The sequence below is a fragment of the Amphibalanus amphitrite genome, unplaced genomic scaffold (genome assembly GCF_019059575.1).
Source record: "Amphibalanus amphitrite isolate SeventyFive unplaced genomic scaffold, NRLGWU_Aamphi_draft 000736F_arrow, whole genome shotgun sequence".
In the NCBI taxonomy this organism is placed as follows: Eukaryota; Metazoa; Arthropoda; class Thecostraca; order Balanomorpha; family Balanidae; genus Amphibalanus; species Amphibalanus amphitrite.
In genome coordinates this window covers 239,040-258,831 of record NW_024882230.1, presented here as the reverse complement: position 1 = coordinate 258,831, position 19,792 = coordinate 239,040, and the positions used below count along the sequence as shown (strand labels likewise).

Here is a 19,792-nt window from a genome sequence, read left to right as displayed (position 1 = left end):
GCCCCCCCCAGCGGCTCGTGGGTTAAGAACTGTGCCACTCACTTAGCTTATCCCCTTGCAGTTATTTTTAACAGATCACTCCAGGAGGGTTCCTTACCTTCTGACTGGAAAACATCCTTGGTTGTTCCCATCTTTAAGAAGGGTCAAAGATATGAAGCACTTAACTACCGACCTATAAGTCTAACATCCGTTTCTTCGAAGAGAATGGAACGCTTGCTGTGTGATTCTCTTACATCTTACCTAGAATCCAACCAACTCCTGAATCCCCACCAGTTTGGTTTCAGAGCAGGTAGGACTACTATGGACCAGCTGCTCCTAGTGTATGATACAGTATCTAAACAGATTGATATCGGGGCTGTCAGTGATGTCATACTGTTCGATTTCAGCAAGGCATTTGATGTGGTGGTACACGACCTGTTGATTGACAAACTTCAAAGCATTGGAATTCAGGGAAATGTCCTAAAGTGGATCAGATCATTCCTGACAGGTAGAGCCATGAGAGTGTGTGTCAAAGGGTACAAAAGTCAACCTAAAGCGGTACTTAGCGGAGTCCCGCAAGGATCGGTACTCGGTCCTCTCCTTTTTCTGATTTATGTTAACACTATTGCATCCTCACTAAAAAGCAGTTATAAGATATTTGCCGACGATCTCAAGATTTATACTTGTGTCAAACACAGTAATAGGCCCGTCTTAAACCCTCTGTCTGACGCGGCCGTGCAGAATGACATAGATATTCTCCATGCTACCGCGTTGTCGTGGGGCCTCAACATGAATGTTAAAAAATGTGCCGTACTCCGTTTCTCAAGACACTGTGCCAACCTAACCCAGCCCTCCTACTACTTGGATGGAAATCTGATCCCAGTGGTTAACAGGGCCACTGACTTGGGTGTAATAATTGACACTAGCATGAGATTTCATGATCACATACAATCTACCGTCCACAAAGCGGGAGGGCTGGCGCAGAGTTTCCTGAAATCTACAGTGTGTCGCACCCCAAATTTCATGATATTTCTGTTCACAACACACATACGTCCAATTTTAGAATATTGTTCATGTGTATGGAACACTGGATACGCGATGGATCTTCGTTCACTAGAGCGTATTCAACGGCAGTGGACGAAGCACATCGACGGTATGGAGGGCCTTACGTATGGCGAACGACTAAAAAGTTTGAAACTGTACTCGGTACAAGGCAGGCTGTTACGAGCAGACTTGATCCAGTATTGGAAAATTTTCAATGGTTATTCTTGTATCTCACCCGCTGATCTTTTCCTACGCCCATCCCTTGCTAGAACTAGAGGTCATTGCCACAAAGTGTTTCCCCCTGTCACAGCAACCGACACGCGAAAACGATTTTTCTCCATTCGATGTATTTCACTCTGGAACTCGTTGCCATATGATGTTGTGTGCGCACCAGATGTTACCAGTTTCAAACGCTTGCTTGACACATGTATAACAGACAGCCTTTATAACTATTCAGATTGACAGGTACCCGACATTGTGATTATGCTTGCGACAATGTGCTCATATTGTATGTATGTTTTTTCTGAACATAGGAAAAGCAACAGGCTTTACTATGATGAGACGCACAATTCCAGTCAATGTTAAACTGCACGAATTAGGAAAGCCTTTGTAACGTAGGACTGGCGCGTCTCTTGTGTTTGGGGTTCTCTCATTCCTCATTTGCCTTCCTTCTTGCCATCCTGAAACCCAAGACATGATGGAACCCAACGAGGTAAGAATACGAGGTAAGAACGGACACAACGGCGGTTTTTAAGACAACCATAACTGCAAGTGCAGCAATAGAAGATATGATTAAGTCTTTGTATAACCACGAGTATGAGGAGAGTCTTCACTGTACACGGAGGGGCTTATCGGCGGAAGATCGTTTATGGCTTCAAATGGTCGAAAATTCTATTTCGCATTTCGGCCATCACTACAGCATTTCTCTACCATTAGCCGACAAGAATGTAGAATTGCCAAATAATGTCTCGATTGCAAGAATACGCTTAAACAAGTTGAAAGTACGATTAGAGAGGGATCAGCAGTTTGCCTCTGACTACAAAACATTCATGAGCGAGATGTTAGAAAAGGGAATCGCAGAAGTGGTACCAAAGGGAAGTGAGAACAGAAATGACGGCAGGGTATGGTTACTACCCCACCATGCAGTATATCACCCACACAAACCGGACAAAATTCGAGTGGTCTTTGACTGTGCTGCTCAATTTCAAGGAATATCACTGAACGACTGCTTGCTTCAGGGCCCGGACCAAACGAATACACTTTTAGACGTGCTTTTACGTTTTCGGATGGAGAGGATCGCTTTTATTGCTGACATAGAGGGCATGTTTAACCAAGTATATGTCCACGAAGCAGACAGAGATTTTCTGAGGTTTTTGTGGTGGCAAGATGGAAACACATCTAATGAAATACGGCAACTTCGAATGAAAGTACATATTTTTGGCGCTAAATCATCCCCAAGTGTCGCATGTTACGCATTAAGGAGAACAGCAGAAGACAACAAGGAAGACTTTTCTGAGGAGGCTATAGAGACCATTCAACAAAACTTTTACGTTGACGATGTATTGAAGTCAGCTTCGGACGAACAGACTGCTGTTCGTCTCGTACATGAGCTCAAGGAGCTATGTAGCAGGGGAGGCTTTAATCTTACAAAGATGTCAAGCAACAGTCAGGCGGTAGTCAATACGATCTCACCTGATGACAAGTCCAAAAATTTGAGAAACTGTATAAATAGCGACGGTCATCGCCCTGATGAAAAGGCTTTGGGTATTGTCTGGAAAACCGAGGAAGATGTTTTGTCCATCTCACTGGACATTGCAAGTCTGAAATCAAGACCGATGACCAGACGAGGATTATTATCCGCAGTCAGTTGCCTCTACGATCCGCTAGGGGTGATCGCGCCGACAATCCTTCGTGGGAAGAAAATTCTTCAAGATCTTGCAAGAAAACAATTCAACTGAATAGCCTCAAACAACCCGTTATGAATCTCGGCAAGCATATCTAAAGACACAAAGTCCTAAAACTACTCCCCGGTTCATGTGCTCTTATTCTTATCGATCTCCAAATGTGCTCAAGACTTTGTGTCTTTAGATATGCTTGCCGAGATTCATAACGGGTTGTTTGAGGAGTTCAACGAGGTGTTCTACAAGACAGTGAGGAGGGAGTTTGAGAGGATGGCGTTCAAGGAGATGGCCGAGCTTGGGAAGATGGTGGCCCATTTCGACAGGGAGTCCCTCAAGAGCGTGAACCCTTCCGAAATGGTGGGGTTCGGCATGAAGGACTCCCATGTGTACAGACAGCTGTTCATGGAGGCCACCAAGACCCTGGACGCCGAGGCCAGAACGTGGATCGTGATCCTGGCGACGGCGGTAAAGAACAAGGAGCGGATAGTCATGGAGCTCAACACGAGGTTCCTGGACAAGTCCTGGAGGAACGCGGTCTACAACTTCTATCTGAACAGCACGGTCACCAAGCTGAGCGACAACGTAGGCCCCAACAAGCTCCTGCCCGTGGTCAACATTCCAGGCTGCGTCCCGCCGATCACCGCCCTGGCCTGGAAGAGCATTAAGCATGCTGAAGACAGGACCTACGAGAACTTCATCGCCAACCACTGGGTCGCCCAGCTCTACGTGGACGATGACGTGATGGCGGACCAGAAGGCCTGGGAGACCAGCTTCTGGGAGAACCAGGTGACGACGGGCGGCAGGAACTACAACCCAGGGTTCCACGAGAGCTTCTGGAAGAACAAGTCCAAGGACAGGTACCCGCTCCTGAAGTGGGACATGACCAAGTACCTGCCGGCGCACGAGGGGCCCTACAGCAAGGCCCAGATCACCGAGTGGCTGCAGGAGTCGGGGGAAGTCTAGGCGGCGAGGGTCCAGGACCTCACCCTCGCCGTGGGCCCCCAGGAGGTCTTGATGATGATGGCGACCCAGACGGAGACCAAGGCCCAAGCCGTGGAGCAAGGGGCGCAGAAGCTGCCCCCGAGGCCGGTGACATGGATAGCGACGACGACAGTTCCCCCGAAGAGAAGCCCCTGGACTACGGCGGAGAGCCCAGCGCCGAGGAGGAGGGACTCGCCGAGGACAAGGAGGTCGAGAGCTTGACCCACAAGATGGTGAGCAGAGCCGAGGTATCCACCTCCACGCCCACCGAGGTCGAGGCGGTCGGGGCAAGGGCCAAGAAGGAGTTGCACGTGTTCAGGAAGGACCTCGACTCGATCAAGAAGAGGACCAGGGCGTCCATCGGCATCTCCCCTATCCCCTTCGTGCTCAGCTCCGCTCCGAGCACCCCCTTCCCTGTTGAGGACCAGTCCTGGATGGAGACATCCGACCCGATGGCCGAGTCCCCCTACGCATCGGACGGCGACGTCAGAGAGACTGTGGACACCACTTCTGTCCCGGTCGAGATGGTATACACCGGCCCGGGCGCTTCCAAGGCCAGTGACTCCACCTCGCTCCTGAGCGTCCTCACTCCCACTAGCTCCCCGGAGAGGGTGAGCGTCCCCGAGACCATGGCGGCTGAGGCCTCGATCCCGATCAGGCAGAGGGGGAGGACCAGCAGGGAGGGGCTGGTAACCAGGGCCACCAGGTACATGGACAAGCACAAGAAGAGGTTCGAGAGGAGCTTTAAGGGGGGCAAGAAGCGCGTGGGCCCCAAGGAGTCGCTCGAGTGATTGACTATGATCACTATCTGGGTCAACTAAGATGACAATTTAAAACAATTCAACTGAATAGCCTCAAACAACCCGTTATGAATCTCGGCAAGCATATCTAAAGACTGGCTCACCATAAAAACCACCACCACCACAAAAACCTCAGAAAATCTCTGTCTGCTTCGTGGACATATACTTGGTTAAACATGCCCTCTATGTCAGCAATAAAAGCGATCCTCTCCATCCGAAAACGTAAAAGCACGTCTAAAAGTGTATTCGTTTGGTCCGGGCCCTGAAGCAAGCAGTCGTTCAGTGATATTCCTTGAAATTGAGCAGCACAGTCAAAGACCACTCGAATTTTGTCCGGTTTGTGAGGTTGAATACACTCTCAACAGCAGACCACTGACACCACTTTCAGCCGACCCACGTGACACTACACCACTTTCACCAAACCACATTTTGTTCGCTGGAAATGGGTACGATTTCGTGCCCACAAACATATTTGACAGAGGAGACTGTCACAGTCGTAAGCGGTGGAAGCAGGCGGCATTCTATGCAGACATGTTTTGGAAACGCTGGAGAGCTGAATATCTCCCGTTTCTCCAAGAACGGTCACCAAAATTTGCTACAGATAGGCAAAATTTTGCTGTGGGAGACGTGGCACTCATTGTTGACAATAGTGTGCCTCGAGGCCAGTGGCCACTAGGTAAAGTATCAATGGTGAAACACAGTGCGGATGGCTTGGTGCGTTCGGCTGTCCTGAACGTCAAAGGGACAACTTTAGAGCGTCCTGTCACAAAGCTCGTCAAGATCACGCAAGCCTGAATTGAACCCTCAAGACCCCGAGAGGCTTCAAGGGGAGGGTGTTAGTGCGGTAAGAAACAAAATCCCGAAATCAGAAGTTGAGTGAAGATTTGGAGGACAACGAACGCGCGTGAAAGAAAATTCAAATATTTTAATTTGGGCCAGTGACAACAAGAAAAGGAAATTGTGAAATCGAAATATCGAAATGACCTAAGGCGAAACCTCGAAACGAAAATTAACGACAATGCGAAAATGAGCTAGCGACACGAACGAACGAAGAAACGAAACGAAGACGTTAAATTCAAGTGATATTTCGTTCGCCATCAACCATCATTATAGTGTCAAATGTGATTGACAATAAACCGCATTGCTCATTTTAATTAGAACTTTCGTATCGAACATTTGGTCATTTGATGCCAATACGCAATAACAAGCATTCCGAAGACTATAAATAATATGAATTACGAGAGCAGTGTAGCAAGATATGCGGCCTCAAACCTTAGCTGGTCCGTCTTACCCCACCTTCCCTACACTGAAGACCTCAGGACACTGAAGACCTCAATACACAGAAGACCTCCTGCTCGAATGTTTTCCACTAACAGTACCAACTCGTGCACTCGTGCTCTGCGAGCACGGAAACTGTTCCAGTGTTCCATGTCCCATATGGCCGTGTTAGCACAGTCAAATCAGTGCAATGTTTTACCGTCCATCCATTTATGGTGTGTTACTATGTTTACATCTTGTCTTCGCAGACTGGTCAACATATCAGCCACCTGGTTCCTTTACCATCGCTCGGCCTACAGAGCCTGGGCAGCCGGCGAGAGCGGCACCATCCAGATTGCGCGCGCTACTCTGGCCGCGTCCCAGCCGCTGCGTCTCCCGCTCACCGCCCATCACGAGCAGGCCATCTCGAGCGGGTTGGATGCCAGTATCGGTCGCTCCGCGCGTCTCCGGCTGGAGAATGGACGAATGGCCGATGATCTTAGGCGCGTTCGAGTGGAGATGGAAGAGGCCCGTTAGCAGTATGGCAAAGCCGCCGCTCAGCTCGCCGTGCTCAAGAAATTGAAGGAGGCAGCCGACCGCGAGGCCGCCGCGCTGCAATCCCAGTTGGCCTCCTCTCAACGCGCAGCGGCGCCGGCAGCTGCATGTGGCGCGTAGAACAGATGCCCTTCCGGCCTGGACATTGTTTGGAGAGGAGATCTCCGGAATCCTCTCTGACCGCCTCAACCAGGTGGAAGGCATCGTATACACCCCGGAGCTAGTATCAGAAACACCTCAAATCTTCCTCCAGGAAAATCGTGATCAGGGGGTAGTCAGCATTGGTCGCCTTCCATCAAAGAGTAACAAAACAAACCCATTGCTGAAAGTCTGACTCACTGTCAGACAGCTACCGAGTTTCTTCTATGCTGTCTACATGCGTCATGAGGCCAGGCTCTCCTATCAACTCCCTCGGCGCTGCAAAAAAAAAAAAAAAATGCCAAGGATATGGACATGACAGATAAGCGGTGTGGGAGGCCTGCTCCTCTCAATCCAGCCTGGGGGGGGGGGGGGGAGGGGAGGCTGGATGGTTGGTACCTCAGGCATATGACGGCAGCAGGCAGCGATCAGCACGGGACGTAGTCTGCCTCCCATTGCGTCTGCCTCCCATTAAAATAAAGAAATTCGGGGGTGATATCACTCAATTCGTTCAGTTTATTCGAAGTTTCGACATGAAGATTGCCTCAAAGCTCGATGATGACAGAGAAAAACTACATTATTTGGAGCAAAACTTAACACCTGGGAGCAAGCCTCACACTATCGTTGAAAGTTGCATGTATCTGGAAGATGGATACCAGCAAGCGATGCAAATTTTGAATAAGCGTTATGGCCAGCGGACTACAATTGCGGCAGCATTCATGGACCGAATAGCCAGCCGGCAACAGCTCAGTGCAGACAACGGCGAAGCCCTAGACAAGTTCTCGTTACTACTTCTTAGCTGCAAAAACGCACTGGGAAACGACTGCAGCTTTATGAGCGACCCTCGCACTTTACGTAACATAACAGTTAAATTACCAACACCACAGTGGCGGATCTAGGATTTTCACTGGGGAGGGGCTGCAGGTCATAATTGGGCGCCACGCCCCGGATGGGCGCCATAGTCGCATCGTATTGGCGCTGAAATATTGGCGCCCAGTGGCCCTGACAAGAGGCGCCCAGGATCAGTATGTACCACACGATTGGAAATATCGGTGCGGAGCGTACTGAAACGACGTTATTCGACTGATTTTTGCATCCTAGTCCTAGTATGCGGCACTCCGATGAGTTGCGAATTGAAAATTGGCGCCACTGCGCCTTCGGCGCAGTGGCGCCAGTTTTCCTTGGGTGGGGGCTGCCAGCCCCCGCAGCCCCCCCCTGGATCCGCCACTGCAACACCACTACTCCATAGATGGCGACGTCGTGCAGACGATTTAGAAGAAAACCAGGGAAGGCCAGCGGTATTCGAAGATTTGGTTGATTTTGTTGCAAGAGAGGCCAGAATAGCGACAAATGCCTCATTTGGACAGCATAGGTATGACAGCCAACAAGCAGACAAGACGAAGCAATTTGATAAAGAAGTTTCTAGGCGTTACCAGAAACCTTTCGTTGCAGTAACGAATTCACAGGCTGGCACCAAGCATAATTGTTTGTTTTGCGGCGAGGACACCCATGGCAGAGTGGAATGCACTAAATTGAACGGCGCCTCAACTGATGAAAGGAGAAATTTTGTGATGAGTAATGCCTTGTGTTTTGGATGCCTCCGGAAGGGACACAGACGTGCGTTGTGTCGCACACCAGCTACTTGTCAAACATGTCACAAAAACCACCCAACGGCGCTTCATGAGAGCACTGGAAGAGATCGGCAGAAACCGCTGAACCAGACACAGATACACCAGGACGTGGGCGAGGCCAGTGCAACATCCTGCCGGATTGCGACCATCAAGCCCAAGGGCGGCGCTGTTTTGCCTCTAGTCGCCGTTAAAATCCGCAGCCGTTGCAGGCAGATCACTACATACGCTTTTCTTGACAGCGGTTCAACGCATTCTTTTATATCGACGTCACTATTGAGCCAGCTCGGTATCGAGCACCTTCCTAGTCGGCAGCTGGCACTGACTACGGTAGATCGTGCTGTCTCTGTCCCAACGCGGATAGCACACGGCCTGTCCATTACCGATCTCCAGGGCGGCAACGAGCTGCAGCTGCCTCCGCTTTACTCTCTGGCGAGTATACCAGTTGACCCCAGTCAGTTCCCCAATATGCACGACATTGAACGGTGGACTCATTTACAAGACGTTACCTTCCCGGACTCAAATATATCCGACGTTGGTTTGCTGTTAGGAGCCAACGCGTTTTTAGCAATGGAGCCACTGAAGGTTATTCCTAGTGCTCATGGCAGCCCTTACGCCACATTAACAAGATTTGGTTGGATAGTCAGCGGCCTAAATCAAAGGCGAGAACGAACGGACACAACGGCGGTTTTTAAGACAACCATAACTGCAAGTGCAGCAATAGAAGATATGATTAAGTCTTTGTATAACCACGAGTATGAGGAGAGTCTTCACTGTACACGGAGGGGCTTATCGGCGGAAGATCGTTTATGGCTTCAAATGGTCGAAAATTCTATTTCGCATTTCGGCCATCACTACAGCATTTCTCTACCATTAGCCGACAAGAATGTAGAATTGCCAAATAATGTCTCGATTGCAAGAATACGCTTAAACAAGTTGAAAGTACGATTAGAGAGGGATCAGCAGTTTGCCTCTGACTACAAAACATTCATGAGCGAGATGTTAGAAAAGGGAATCGCAGAAGTGGTACCAAAGGGAAGTGAGAACAGAAATGACGGCAGGGTATGGTTACTACCCCACCATGCAGTATATCACCCACACAAACCGGACAAAATTCGAGTGGTCTTTGACTGTGCTGCTCAATTTCAAGGAATATCACTGAACGACTGCTTGCTTCAGGGCCCGGACCAAACGAATACACTTTTAGACGTGCTTTTACGTTTTCGGATGGAGAGGATCGCTTTTATTGCTGACATAGAGGGCATGTTTAACCAAGTATATGTCCACGAAGCAGACAGAGATTTTCTGAGGTTTTTGTGGTGGCAAGATGGTAACACATCTAATGAAATACGGCAACTTCGAATGAAAGTACATATTTTTGGCGCTAAATCATCCCCAAGTGTCGCATGTTACGCATTAAGGAGAACAGCAGAAGACAACAAGGAAGACTTTTCTGAGGAGGCCATAGAGACCATTCAACAAAACTTTTACGTTGACGATGTATTGAAGTCAGCTTCGGACGAACAGACTGCTGTTCGTCTCGTACATGAGCTCAAGGAGCTATGTAGCAGGGGAGGCTTTAATCTTACAAAGATGTCAAGCAACAGTCAAGCGGTAGTCAATACGATCTCACCTGATGACAAGTCCAAAAATTTGAGAAACTGTATAAATAGCGACGGTCATCGCCCTGATGAAAAGGCTTTGGGTATTGTCTGGAAAACCGAGGAAGATGTTTTGTCCATCTCACTGGACATTGCAAGTCTGAAATCAAGACCGATGACCAGACGAGGATTATTATCCGCAGTCAGTTGCCTCTACGATCCGCTAGGGGTGATCGCGCCGACAATCCTTCGTGGGAAGAAAATTCTTCAAGATCTTGCAAGAAAACAATTCAACTGAATAGCCTCAAACAACCCGTTATGAATCTCGGCAAGCATATCTAAAGACACAAAGTCCTAAAACTACTCCCCGGTTCATGTGCTCTTATTCTTATCGATCTCCAAATGTGCTCAAGACTTTGTGTCTTTAGATATGCTTGCCGAGATTCATAACGGGTTGTTTGAGGAGTTCAACGAGGTGTTCTACAAGACAGTGAGGAGGGAGTTTGAGAGGATGGCGTTCAAGGAGATGGCCGAGCTTGGGAAGATGGTGGACCATTTCGACAGGGAGTCCCTCAAGAGCGTGAACCCTTCCGAAATGGTGGGGTTCGGCATGAAGGTCTCCCATGTGTACAGACAGCTGTTCATGGAGGCCACCAAGACCCTGGACGCCGAGGCCAGAACGTGGATCGTGATCCTGGCGACGGCGGTAAAGAACAAGGAGCGGATAGTCATGGAGCTCAACACGAGGTTCCTGGACAAGTCCTGGAGGAACGCGGTCTACAACTTCTATCTGAACAGCACGGTCACCAAGCTGAGCGACAACGTAGGCCCCAACAAGCTCCTGCCCGTGGTCAACATTCCAGGCTGCGTCCCGCCGATCACCGCCCTGGCCTGGAAGAGCATTAAGCATGCTGAAGACAGGACCTACGAGAACTTCATCGCCAACCACTGGGTCGCCCAGCTCTACGTGAACGATGAGGTGATGGCGGACCAGAAGGCCTGGGAGACCAGCTTCTGGGAGAACCAGGTGACGACGGGCGGTAGGAACTACAACCCAGGGTTCCACGAGAGCTTCTGGAAGAACAAGTCCAAGGACAGGTACCCGCTCCTGAAGTGGGACATGACCAAGTACCTGCCGGCGCACGAGGGGCCCTACAGCAAGGCCCAGATCACCGAGTGGCTGCAGGAGTCGGGGGAAGTCTAGGCGGCGAGGGTCTAGGACCTCACCCTCGCCGTGGGCCCCCAGGAGGTCTTGATGATGATGGCGACCCAGACGGAGACCAAGGCCCAAGCCGTGGAGCAAGGGGCGCAGAAGCTGCCCCCGAGGCCGGTGACATGGATAGCGACGACGACAGTTCCCCCGAAGAGAAGCCCCTGGACTACGGCGGAGAGCCCAGCGCCGAGGAGGAGGGACTCGCCGAGGACAAGGAGGTCGAGAGCTTGACCCACAAGATGGTGAGCAGAGCCGAGGTATCCACCTCCACGCCCACCGAGGTCGAGGCGGTCGGGGCAAGGGCCAAGAAGGAGTTGCACGTGTTCAGGAAGGACCTCGACTCGATCAAGAAGAGGACCAGGGCGTCCATCGGCATCTCCCCTATCCCCTTCGTGCTCAGCTCCGCTCCGAGCACCCCCTTCCCTGTTGAGGACCAGTCCTGGATGGAGACATCCGACCCGATGGCCGAGTCCCCCTATGCATCGGACGGCGACGTCAGAGAGACTGTGGACACCACTTCTGTCCCGGTCGAGATGGTATACACCGGCCCGGGCGCTTCCAAGGCCAGTGACTCCACCTCGCTCCTGAGCGTCCTCACTCCCACTAGCTCCCCGGAGAGGGTGAGCGTCCCCGAGACCATGGCGGCTGAGGCCTCGATCCCGATCAGGCAGAGGGGGAGGACCAGCAGGGAGGGGCTGGTAACCAGGGCCACCAGGTACATGGACAAGCACAAGAAGAGGTTCGAGAGGAGCTTTAAGGGGGGCAAGAAGCGCGTGGGCCCCAAGGAGTCGCTCGAGTGATTGACTATGATCACTATCTGGGTCAACTAAGATGACAATTTAAAACAATTCAACTGAATAGCCTCAAACAACCCGTTATGAATCTCGGCAAGCATATCTAAAGACTGGCTCACCATAAAAACCACCACCACCACAAAAACCTCAGAAAATCTCTGTCTGCTTCGTGGACATATACTTGGTTAAACATGCCCTCTATGTCAGCAATAAAAGCGATCCTCTCCATCCGAAAACGTAAAAGCACGTCTAAAAGTGTATTCGTTTGGTCCGGGCCCTGAAGCAAGCAGTCGTTCAGTGATATTCCTTGAAATTGAGCAGCACAGTCAAAGACCACTCGAATTTTGTCCGGTTTGTGAGGTTGAATACACTCTCAACAGCAGACCAGTGACACCACTTTCAGCCGACCCACGTGACACTACACCACTTTCACCAAACCACATTTTGTTCGCTGGAAATGGGTACGATTTCGTGCCCACAAACATATTTGACAGAGGAGACTGTCACAGTCGTAAGCGGTGGAAGCAGGCGGCATTCTATGCAGACATGTTTTGGAAACGCTGGAGAGCTGAATATCTCCCGTTTCTCCAAGAACGGTCACCAAAATTTGCTACAGAAAGGCAAAATTTTGCTGTGGGAGACGTGGCACTCATTGTTGACAATAGTGTGCCTCGAGGCCAGTGGCCACTAGGTAAAGTATCAATGGTGAAACACAGTGCGGATGGCTTGGTGCGTTCGGCTGTCCTGAACGTCAAAGGGACAACTTTAGAGCGTCCTGTCACAAAGCTCGTCAAGATCACGCAAGCCTGAATTGAACCCTCAAGACCCCGAGAGGCTTCAAGGGGAGGGTGTTAGTGCGGTAAGAAACAAAATCCCGAAATCAGAAGTTGAGTGAAGATTTGGAGGACAACGAACGCGCGTGAAAGAAAATTCAAATATTTTAATTTGGGCCAGTGACAACAAGAAAAGGAAATTGTGAAATCGAAATATCGAAATGACCTAAGGCGAAACCTCGAAACGAAAATTAACGATAATGCGAAAATGAGCTAGCGACACGAACGAACGAAGAAACGAAACGAAGACGTTAAATTCAAGTGATATTTCGTTCGCCATCAACCATCATTATAGTGTCAAATGTGATTGACAATAAACCGCATTGCTCATTTTAATTAGAACTTTCGTATCGAACATTTGGTCATTTGATGCCAATAGGCAATAACAAGCATTCCGAAGACTATAAATAATATGAATTACGAGAGCAGTGTAGCAAGATATGCGGCCTCAAACCTTAGCTGGTCCGTCTTACCCCACCTTCCCCTACACTGAAGACCTCAGGACACTGAAGACCTCAATACACAGAAGACCTCCTGCTCGAATGTTTTCCACTAACAGTACCAACTCGTGCACTCGTGCTCTGCGAGCACGGAAACTGTTCCAGTGTTCCATGTCCCATATGGCCGTGTTAGCACAGTCAAATCAGTGCAATGCTTTACCGTCCATCCATTTATGGTGTTACAATGTTTACATCTTGTCTTCGCAGACTGGTCAACATATCGGCCACCTGGCTCATCGATCATCGCTCGGCCTACAGAGCCTGGGCAGCCGGCGAGAGCGGCGCCATCCAGATTGCGCGCGCTACTCTGGCCGCGTCCCAGCCGCTGCGTCTCCCGCTCACCGCCCATGACGAGCAGGCCATCTCGAGCGGGTTGGATGCCAGTATCGGTCGCTCCTCGCGTCTCCGGCTGGAGAATGGCCGAATGGCCGATGATCTTAGGCGCTTTCGAGCGGAGATGGAGGAGGCCCGTCAGCAGTATGACGAAGCCGCCGTTCAGCTCGCCGTGCTCAAGAAATTGAAGGAGGCAGCCGACCGCGAGGCCGCCGCGCTGCAATCCCAGTTGGCCTCCTCTCAACGCGCAGCGGCGCCGGGAGCTGCATGTGGCGCGTAGAACAGATGCCCTTCCGGCCTGGACATTGTTTGGAGAGGAGATCTCCGTGATCCTCTCTGACCGCCTCAACCAGGTGGAAGGCATCGTATACACCCCGGAGCTAGTATCAGAAACACCTCAAATCTTCCTCCAGGAAAATCGTGATCAGGGGGTAGTCAGCATTGGTCGCCTTCCATCAAAGAGTAACAAAACAAACCCATTGCTGAAAGTCTGACACACTGCCAGACAGCTACCGAGTTTTTTCTATGCTGTCTACATGCGTCATAAGGCCATGCTCTCCTATCAACTTCCTCGGCGCTGTAAAAGAAAGAAAAAATGCCAAGGATATGGACATGACAGATAAGCGGTGTGGGAGGCCTGCTCCTCTCAATCCAGCGTGGGGGGGGGAGGGGAGGCTGGATGGTTGGTACCTCAGGCATATGACGGCAGCAGGCAGCGATCAGTTGTCCACGGGACGTAGCTATGAGCACCGCGTATTCAGCTCCTCCTGGCGATACTGGGCCCGTGGCCCCCAGAGTTCTCGACCGACAGTTTGTGAGGGCCGGCAGAGCTGCACAATCTTACCAGCAAAGCGGCAAGTGCCGGTGACATATATCGTTTTTTTCTACTTTTCTGGTGACAGAATGTGGCAAATTTCGATAAAAATGTCACTGTTTTTCAAGCGTGTTTTGGTCATAAATGTTGCACTTTATTAGCAGAGCAACAGTTATACGTTTTAGTTTTTTTCTTACCGGTAGTGAAAAACTTCACCCATTCGTTTCGTGCGCTGCAGAAAGTGTCGTTGTCATCGGCTGGCGGTGACACCCAATGGGGGTTTCCCTTGTCACCAACGCGCCCGCCGTCAATCCATGCCGCCGGCAGATCGTGTAAAGGTGACACTTTCCTTTGCTGATAGGTTTGAAGGTTTTTCCTTCTCATTAATCGCGCCAGTTCCTCGCGTATGTGCATTCGTCTACGACGGTGGATTTGAAAATTGAAATAAGTGTGCTTCTCTGCAGATACAGTGGCAGAGACAATTTGTGTTATTCGGATTTAGCGTGTATGTGGGACATTTGATGTAGCTATGGGTCCACCGTCTCGGAATGTTGTGAGCTGTGGTGAAAATGGGTGCAAATGGACAGGCAAGCAAATGTACCTGAAGCAGCATGTAAGAAAATCTCATGAAGGAGGCAGATGTTCAGGCATAGAAAAAAACTAATTCAGAAGAAAAGCTCTCAGGCAAAGCCATTGATCCGGAATGGAGAGTTTGGTGTTGGAGGAAGGTGGCGAACATCAGTTGGGGAAACTACGAGGCGAAGATCCAAAAATTGATTGGTCAATAAATAGACTTTTGATGACCATACATGGGCATAAATGCAGCCCTCGCTACTACGGAAGAAAAACCGTATAACGTGCCGGTACTTGCGGTATCGCGTCCACTTATCGGAGAGAAAAGGCTTCCATTTTCCACTACGAATTAACGTGATTTGATTAAATTCGGCGAATTCACTCGAAAATGGCGATGGGAAAACGGCTTCGCAGACTGGTCAAATTATCTGCCACCTGGTTCCTCGACCATCGCTCGTCCTACAGAGCCTGGACAGCCAGCGAGAGCGGCGCCATCCAGATTGCGCGCGCTACTCTGGCCGCGTCCCAGCCGCTGTGTCTCCCGCTCACCGCCCATGACGAGCAGGCCATCTCGAGCGGGTTGGATGCCAGTATCGGTCGCTCCGCGCGTCTCCGGCTGGAGAATGGCCGAATGGCCGATGATCTTAGGCGCGTGCGAGTGGAGATGGAAGAGGCCCGTTAGCAGTATGGCAAAGCCGCCGCTCAGCTCGCCGCTCTCAAGAAATTGAAGGAGGCAGCCGACCGCGAGGCCGCCGCGCTGCAATCCCAGTTGGCCACCTCTCAACGCGCAGCGGCGCCGGCAGCTGCATGTGGCGCGTAGAATAGATGCCCTTCCGGCCTGGACATTGTTTGAAGAGGAGATCTCCGGAATCCTCTCTGACCGCCTCAACCAGGTGGAAGGCATCGTATACGCCCCGGAGCTAGTATCAGAAACACCTCAAATCTTCCTCCAGGAAAATCGTGATCAGGGGGTAGTCAGCATTGCTCGCCTTCCATCAAAGAGTAACAAAACAAACCCATTGCTGAAAGTCTGACTCACTGTCAGACAGCTACCGAGTTTCTTCTATGCTGTCTACATGCGTCATAAGGCCAGGCTCTCCTATCAACTCCCTCGGCGCTGCAAAAAAAAATGCCAAGGATATGGACATGACAGATAAGCGGGGTGGGAGGCCTGCTCCTCTCAACCCAGCCTGGGGGGGGGGGGGGGGAGGCTGGATGGTTGGTACCTCAGGCATATGACGGCAGCAGGCAGCGATCAGTTGTCCACGGGACGTAGCAATGAGCACCGCGTATTCAGCTCCTCCTGGCGATACTGGGCCCGTGGCCCCCAGAGTTCTCGACCGACAGTTTGTGAGGGCCGGCAGAGCTGCACAATCTTACCGGCAAAGCGGCAAGTGCCGGTGACATATATCGTTTTTTTTTCTTCTTTTCTGGTGACAGAATGTGGCAAATTTCAATAAAAATGTCACTGTTTTTCAAGCGTGTTTTGGTCATAAATGGTCCTCGGGCCGGTCCTCGGGAGTGGCAACCCATGCTCTTGTGTTCATGGTGCGCGGTGTCACTGGTCGGTGGAAGCAGAGCGTGGGCTACTTCTTATCAAATGGACCAGTGAAAGCAGTGATCTTGAAGAGCCTGCTCTTGGACTGCATCACTAAGCTGAAAGAAGCTGGCATGAAGGTGGTGGCCAGTGTCTGTGACATGGGCGCCACCAATCAGCAAACCTACAGGATGCTGGGTATGACAGATGGGAGCCACAGCTTCCTCAACGACAATGTGCGAGTGGTGGCGCTCTTTGATATGCCACACCTTTTCAAGTGTGTCAGAAACGTGATGATGAACTATTGACATCAAGGTGGACGGGAGAACGGCGAATTGGAGTCACATCGTCGCTCTCTTTGAAGCCGACCGCAGCAGATCGCTGCGAGCTGTCCCGAAGTCGGTGTATCTACATCCTGATGCCTTAAAGGGACCCTCCCACCTTCAAAAAAGTTAATGAATTGGCATGAAAGTGATGTCGCTCGGTTCAGAAAGAGCAAAAACGAATATCTACCAAATTTCATCGAAAAAATATTCACCGGTTTTCAAGATATTAGACTTTTACTTTTGTTTACTTTTTGGGATCTCCGCTGTTCCTAGCGACTTTATTTGAAAGTGCGGCATTTGTTGCGCGCAAAGCACCTTATACCACCGCGTGCTACAAAACGTTTTAGTCAAACATTTAAAAATCGTTAGATATCTGCGATGACGTCACACATTCAGAGGGGTATTCCTATGCATTAGCCCCTCTGAATCAAAATGCTGCAATTTTGAAATTCAATATTTCCGATTTAAGGCATTTCTCGATGTTGTGAGTGCCGAAACCGGTAATTGTGAGCCAGGGACCCCATTTTGGCTATCTCAACTCAAATCTAATGTTAAGGTGGGAGGGTCCCTTTAAAGAAAATGTCAGTCAGTATTGCAACTCGGGTGCTGAGCCGCTCAGTTGCTGCAGGCCTGAGCCTATACGCTGATTTCGGTAAGTTGGAGAAATGCCGATATTTCCTTTTTATTGCTGACTTTTTCAGCATTTGTGCGCCCTGAGGTGGCTCTGTTCAACGTACCATCAATATTGTTCTAACTTTTAACATATGTTTTAATAACTATTAAAATATCTAACATTGTCGTTTGCTTCAACATAAATATGGGTTTGAACTCTGGGTCAGACGGACCTGTAAGGACTGCCCTAGGCAACGCTTCCCAAGCCACAGCACCGTCGGATCGGCGGGGAACTCATCGCCCGTCAAACAAGAAAGACAAAGACATTATAAGAGAACACATTCTGTCTTTCGAGCCCGTCACGCCACACTACAGATACATGCACGCCCCACACCGTAGGTACCTGCCACATGACTTAACAACATCAGAGATGTACAGAGAGTTCAGAGTTGCGCATCCGGATCAAAGCTGTTCTATGGAAACTTATCGGAAAGTGGTCAAGGAGCTGAATATCGGCTTTACGAAGCTAGGGGGTGAAGAGTGTGAGACCTGTACGAAGCATGAGGTTCATAAAGCAGAGAGAAGGGGTGAGTGCGCTCAGGAGGACTGCGTAGTGTGCACGACTCAAGAGGCACACATGGAAGAAGTAAGGCTGTCAAGAGCGGAATACCGACGAGAGGCAGAGAAGCAATGGGAAGAAGGAGAGATAGTTGTCAGTGCAGATATGATGCGCGTCAGTTACATCCCGCAGCTTCCCAAAAATTGTGCTTCTTTACTCGACGAGTCGTGGCGTTCAATGAGACGTTCAGTCCGCTACAGCCCAAAGACAAAGACAAACACCGGAGACAGTCCTCACAGCTGGCAGTGCTGTGGCACGAGGGGGTGGCGGGCCGAGACGCCGCGGACGTGGTGTCTGCCTACTGGGCATTTCTAACGGCCAACAGAAACATGACCAAAGTAACCATATTCACGGACAACTGCAGCTCGCAAAATAAGTGCTGGGTTTTCTTTGGGTTTTTGCTGCAGGCGGTAAACAGTACCGCTTTAGCCGCAGAAACCATCACCATCAAATACCTGACACGGGGCCACACCAGCATGAGCGCCGATGCTGCGCATCAAACAATCAACAAAAAACTGAAGAAGGCAAAAAAGATCGAAGACTTCGGCGACTACGTCGACCTGATCGATGGATGCTCCGGTGTCAGAACTGCATCTCTCGAGCCTGAGCAGTTCGTGCAGGCGTCGTCGGAAGTTTTCAGCGCCTCGAAGCTGAAGGCCACCCAGGAGTCTGGCCAGCGCCTGTATATTCGCAGCCTGAAGATCGTGCTTATTACCACAAAACATGAAAAAAAACGCTCTCCTGTAAAGTTCCGAAAGTGCTAGTTACGTGCTTTTGCCTTTGGACGGCAGAGCGTGTCTGTTGAGTAAATGTGTATGTGTGCGCGTCACCAGTTCAACACACACTTTGTACATGGAAACTGGGAAACCTCACTTTGTGTAGATGAAGCCGAAATACACGAATCTGTATCTGAAATTCCTTTGTGCCATGCGGTTCTGGCATTGCTAAGGTATGGCTGTAGCTGGCGAGGCGAATGTACATAAAAAATAACATAAAATGCATAGGAATTAGTGCAGCGGTGGGAGCAACGGTCTAACTGCTGTGCATCAGTGCAGCCTGTTGCATTCCGATATTGTGTGTTGGAATAAACAATTGGAGTGAAGATGCTTCAACGCTGCTATTTCGCCACCGGCAATTACAAGACGAGCAAGGATATAGAACACGTGGCTGATGGATAAAACACTTTTCGATCGGTGTTCGGGAAGAGCGGACAATATAAGCCGGTCCTAGAGTGCTCGCTGTGTCGCAACAGGGACGGCGGTCCGAAGACGGGACCAACCGCTTCTCCACCGAAGCTGGACTCATTCGGGACTGCATGGTGGAGACGGGCCGGATCCCGAATCCCGCGAGACCAGGCCCAAGCCGGCAACGAAGAAGCTGACGGGACCGGCTCCCGGCGGACACGTGCTCTGTGCTCAGTGAGTACCCAGCGCCCGGCGGCAGCGCGTGGGACTCACCTGGGGTCAGCGGCGGCGGAGAGTGGCTCCTCTTCGTCGCCTCCTCCTCGACCAGGTCGGCCATCCCGCCGACAAACGCCTCCAGGGCAGCATCAGGTCGCGGGCCGGTCTCTGGAGCACTGAGTTCCCCGCTATTAGCGTCTAGGAACGAGACATACGACAGCGAGTTGGTAGGTAAGAACTCGACTTTAACGTCACTGAGCAAGAACAATCGATGATTGCAAGACACTAATCATTCAAAAACTAAAACAAACAAATCAGGTTGGTCGTGCTGTCACAATGTCGCAAATTGAGAAA

The 19,792-nt window shown here is 50.5% G+C and overlaps 1 protein-coding gene across 2 annotated transcripts in view; it reads right to left on the bottom strand.

The window, feature by feature from the left end:
- The window catches only part of LOC122365378 (protein asteroid homolog 1-like), a 77,497-nt gene that overhangs the window by 38,968 nt on the left and 18,737 nt on the right, over positions 1-19,792 (bottom strand). For both annotated transcript variants that reach the window (XM_043336537.1, XM_043336536.1), the window contains one exon: positions 19,496-19,636. In XM_043336537.1, the coding sequence (XP_043192472.1) occupies positions 19,496-19,636 (141 nt within the window). The remainder of the gene's footprint in view (positions 1-19,495; positions 19,637-19,792) is intronic.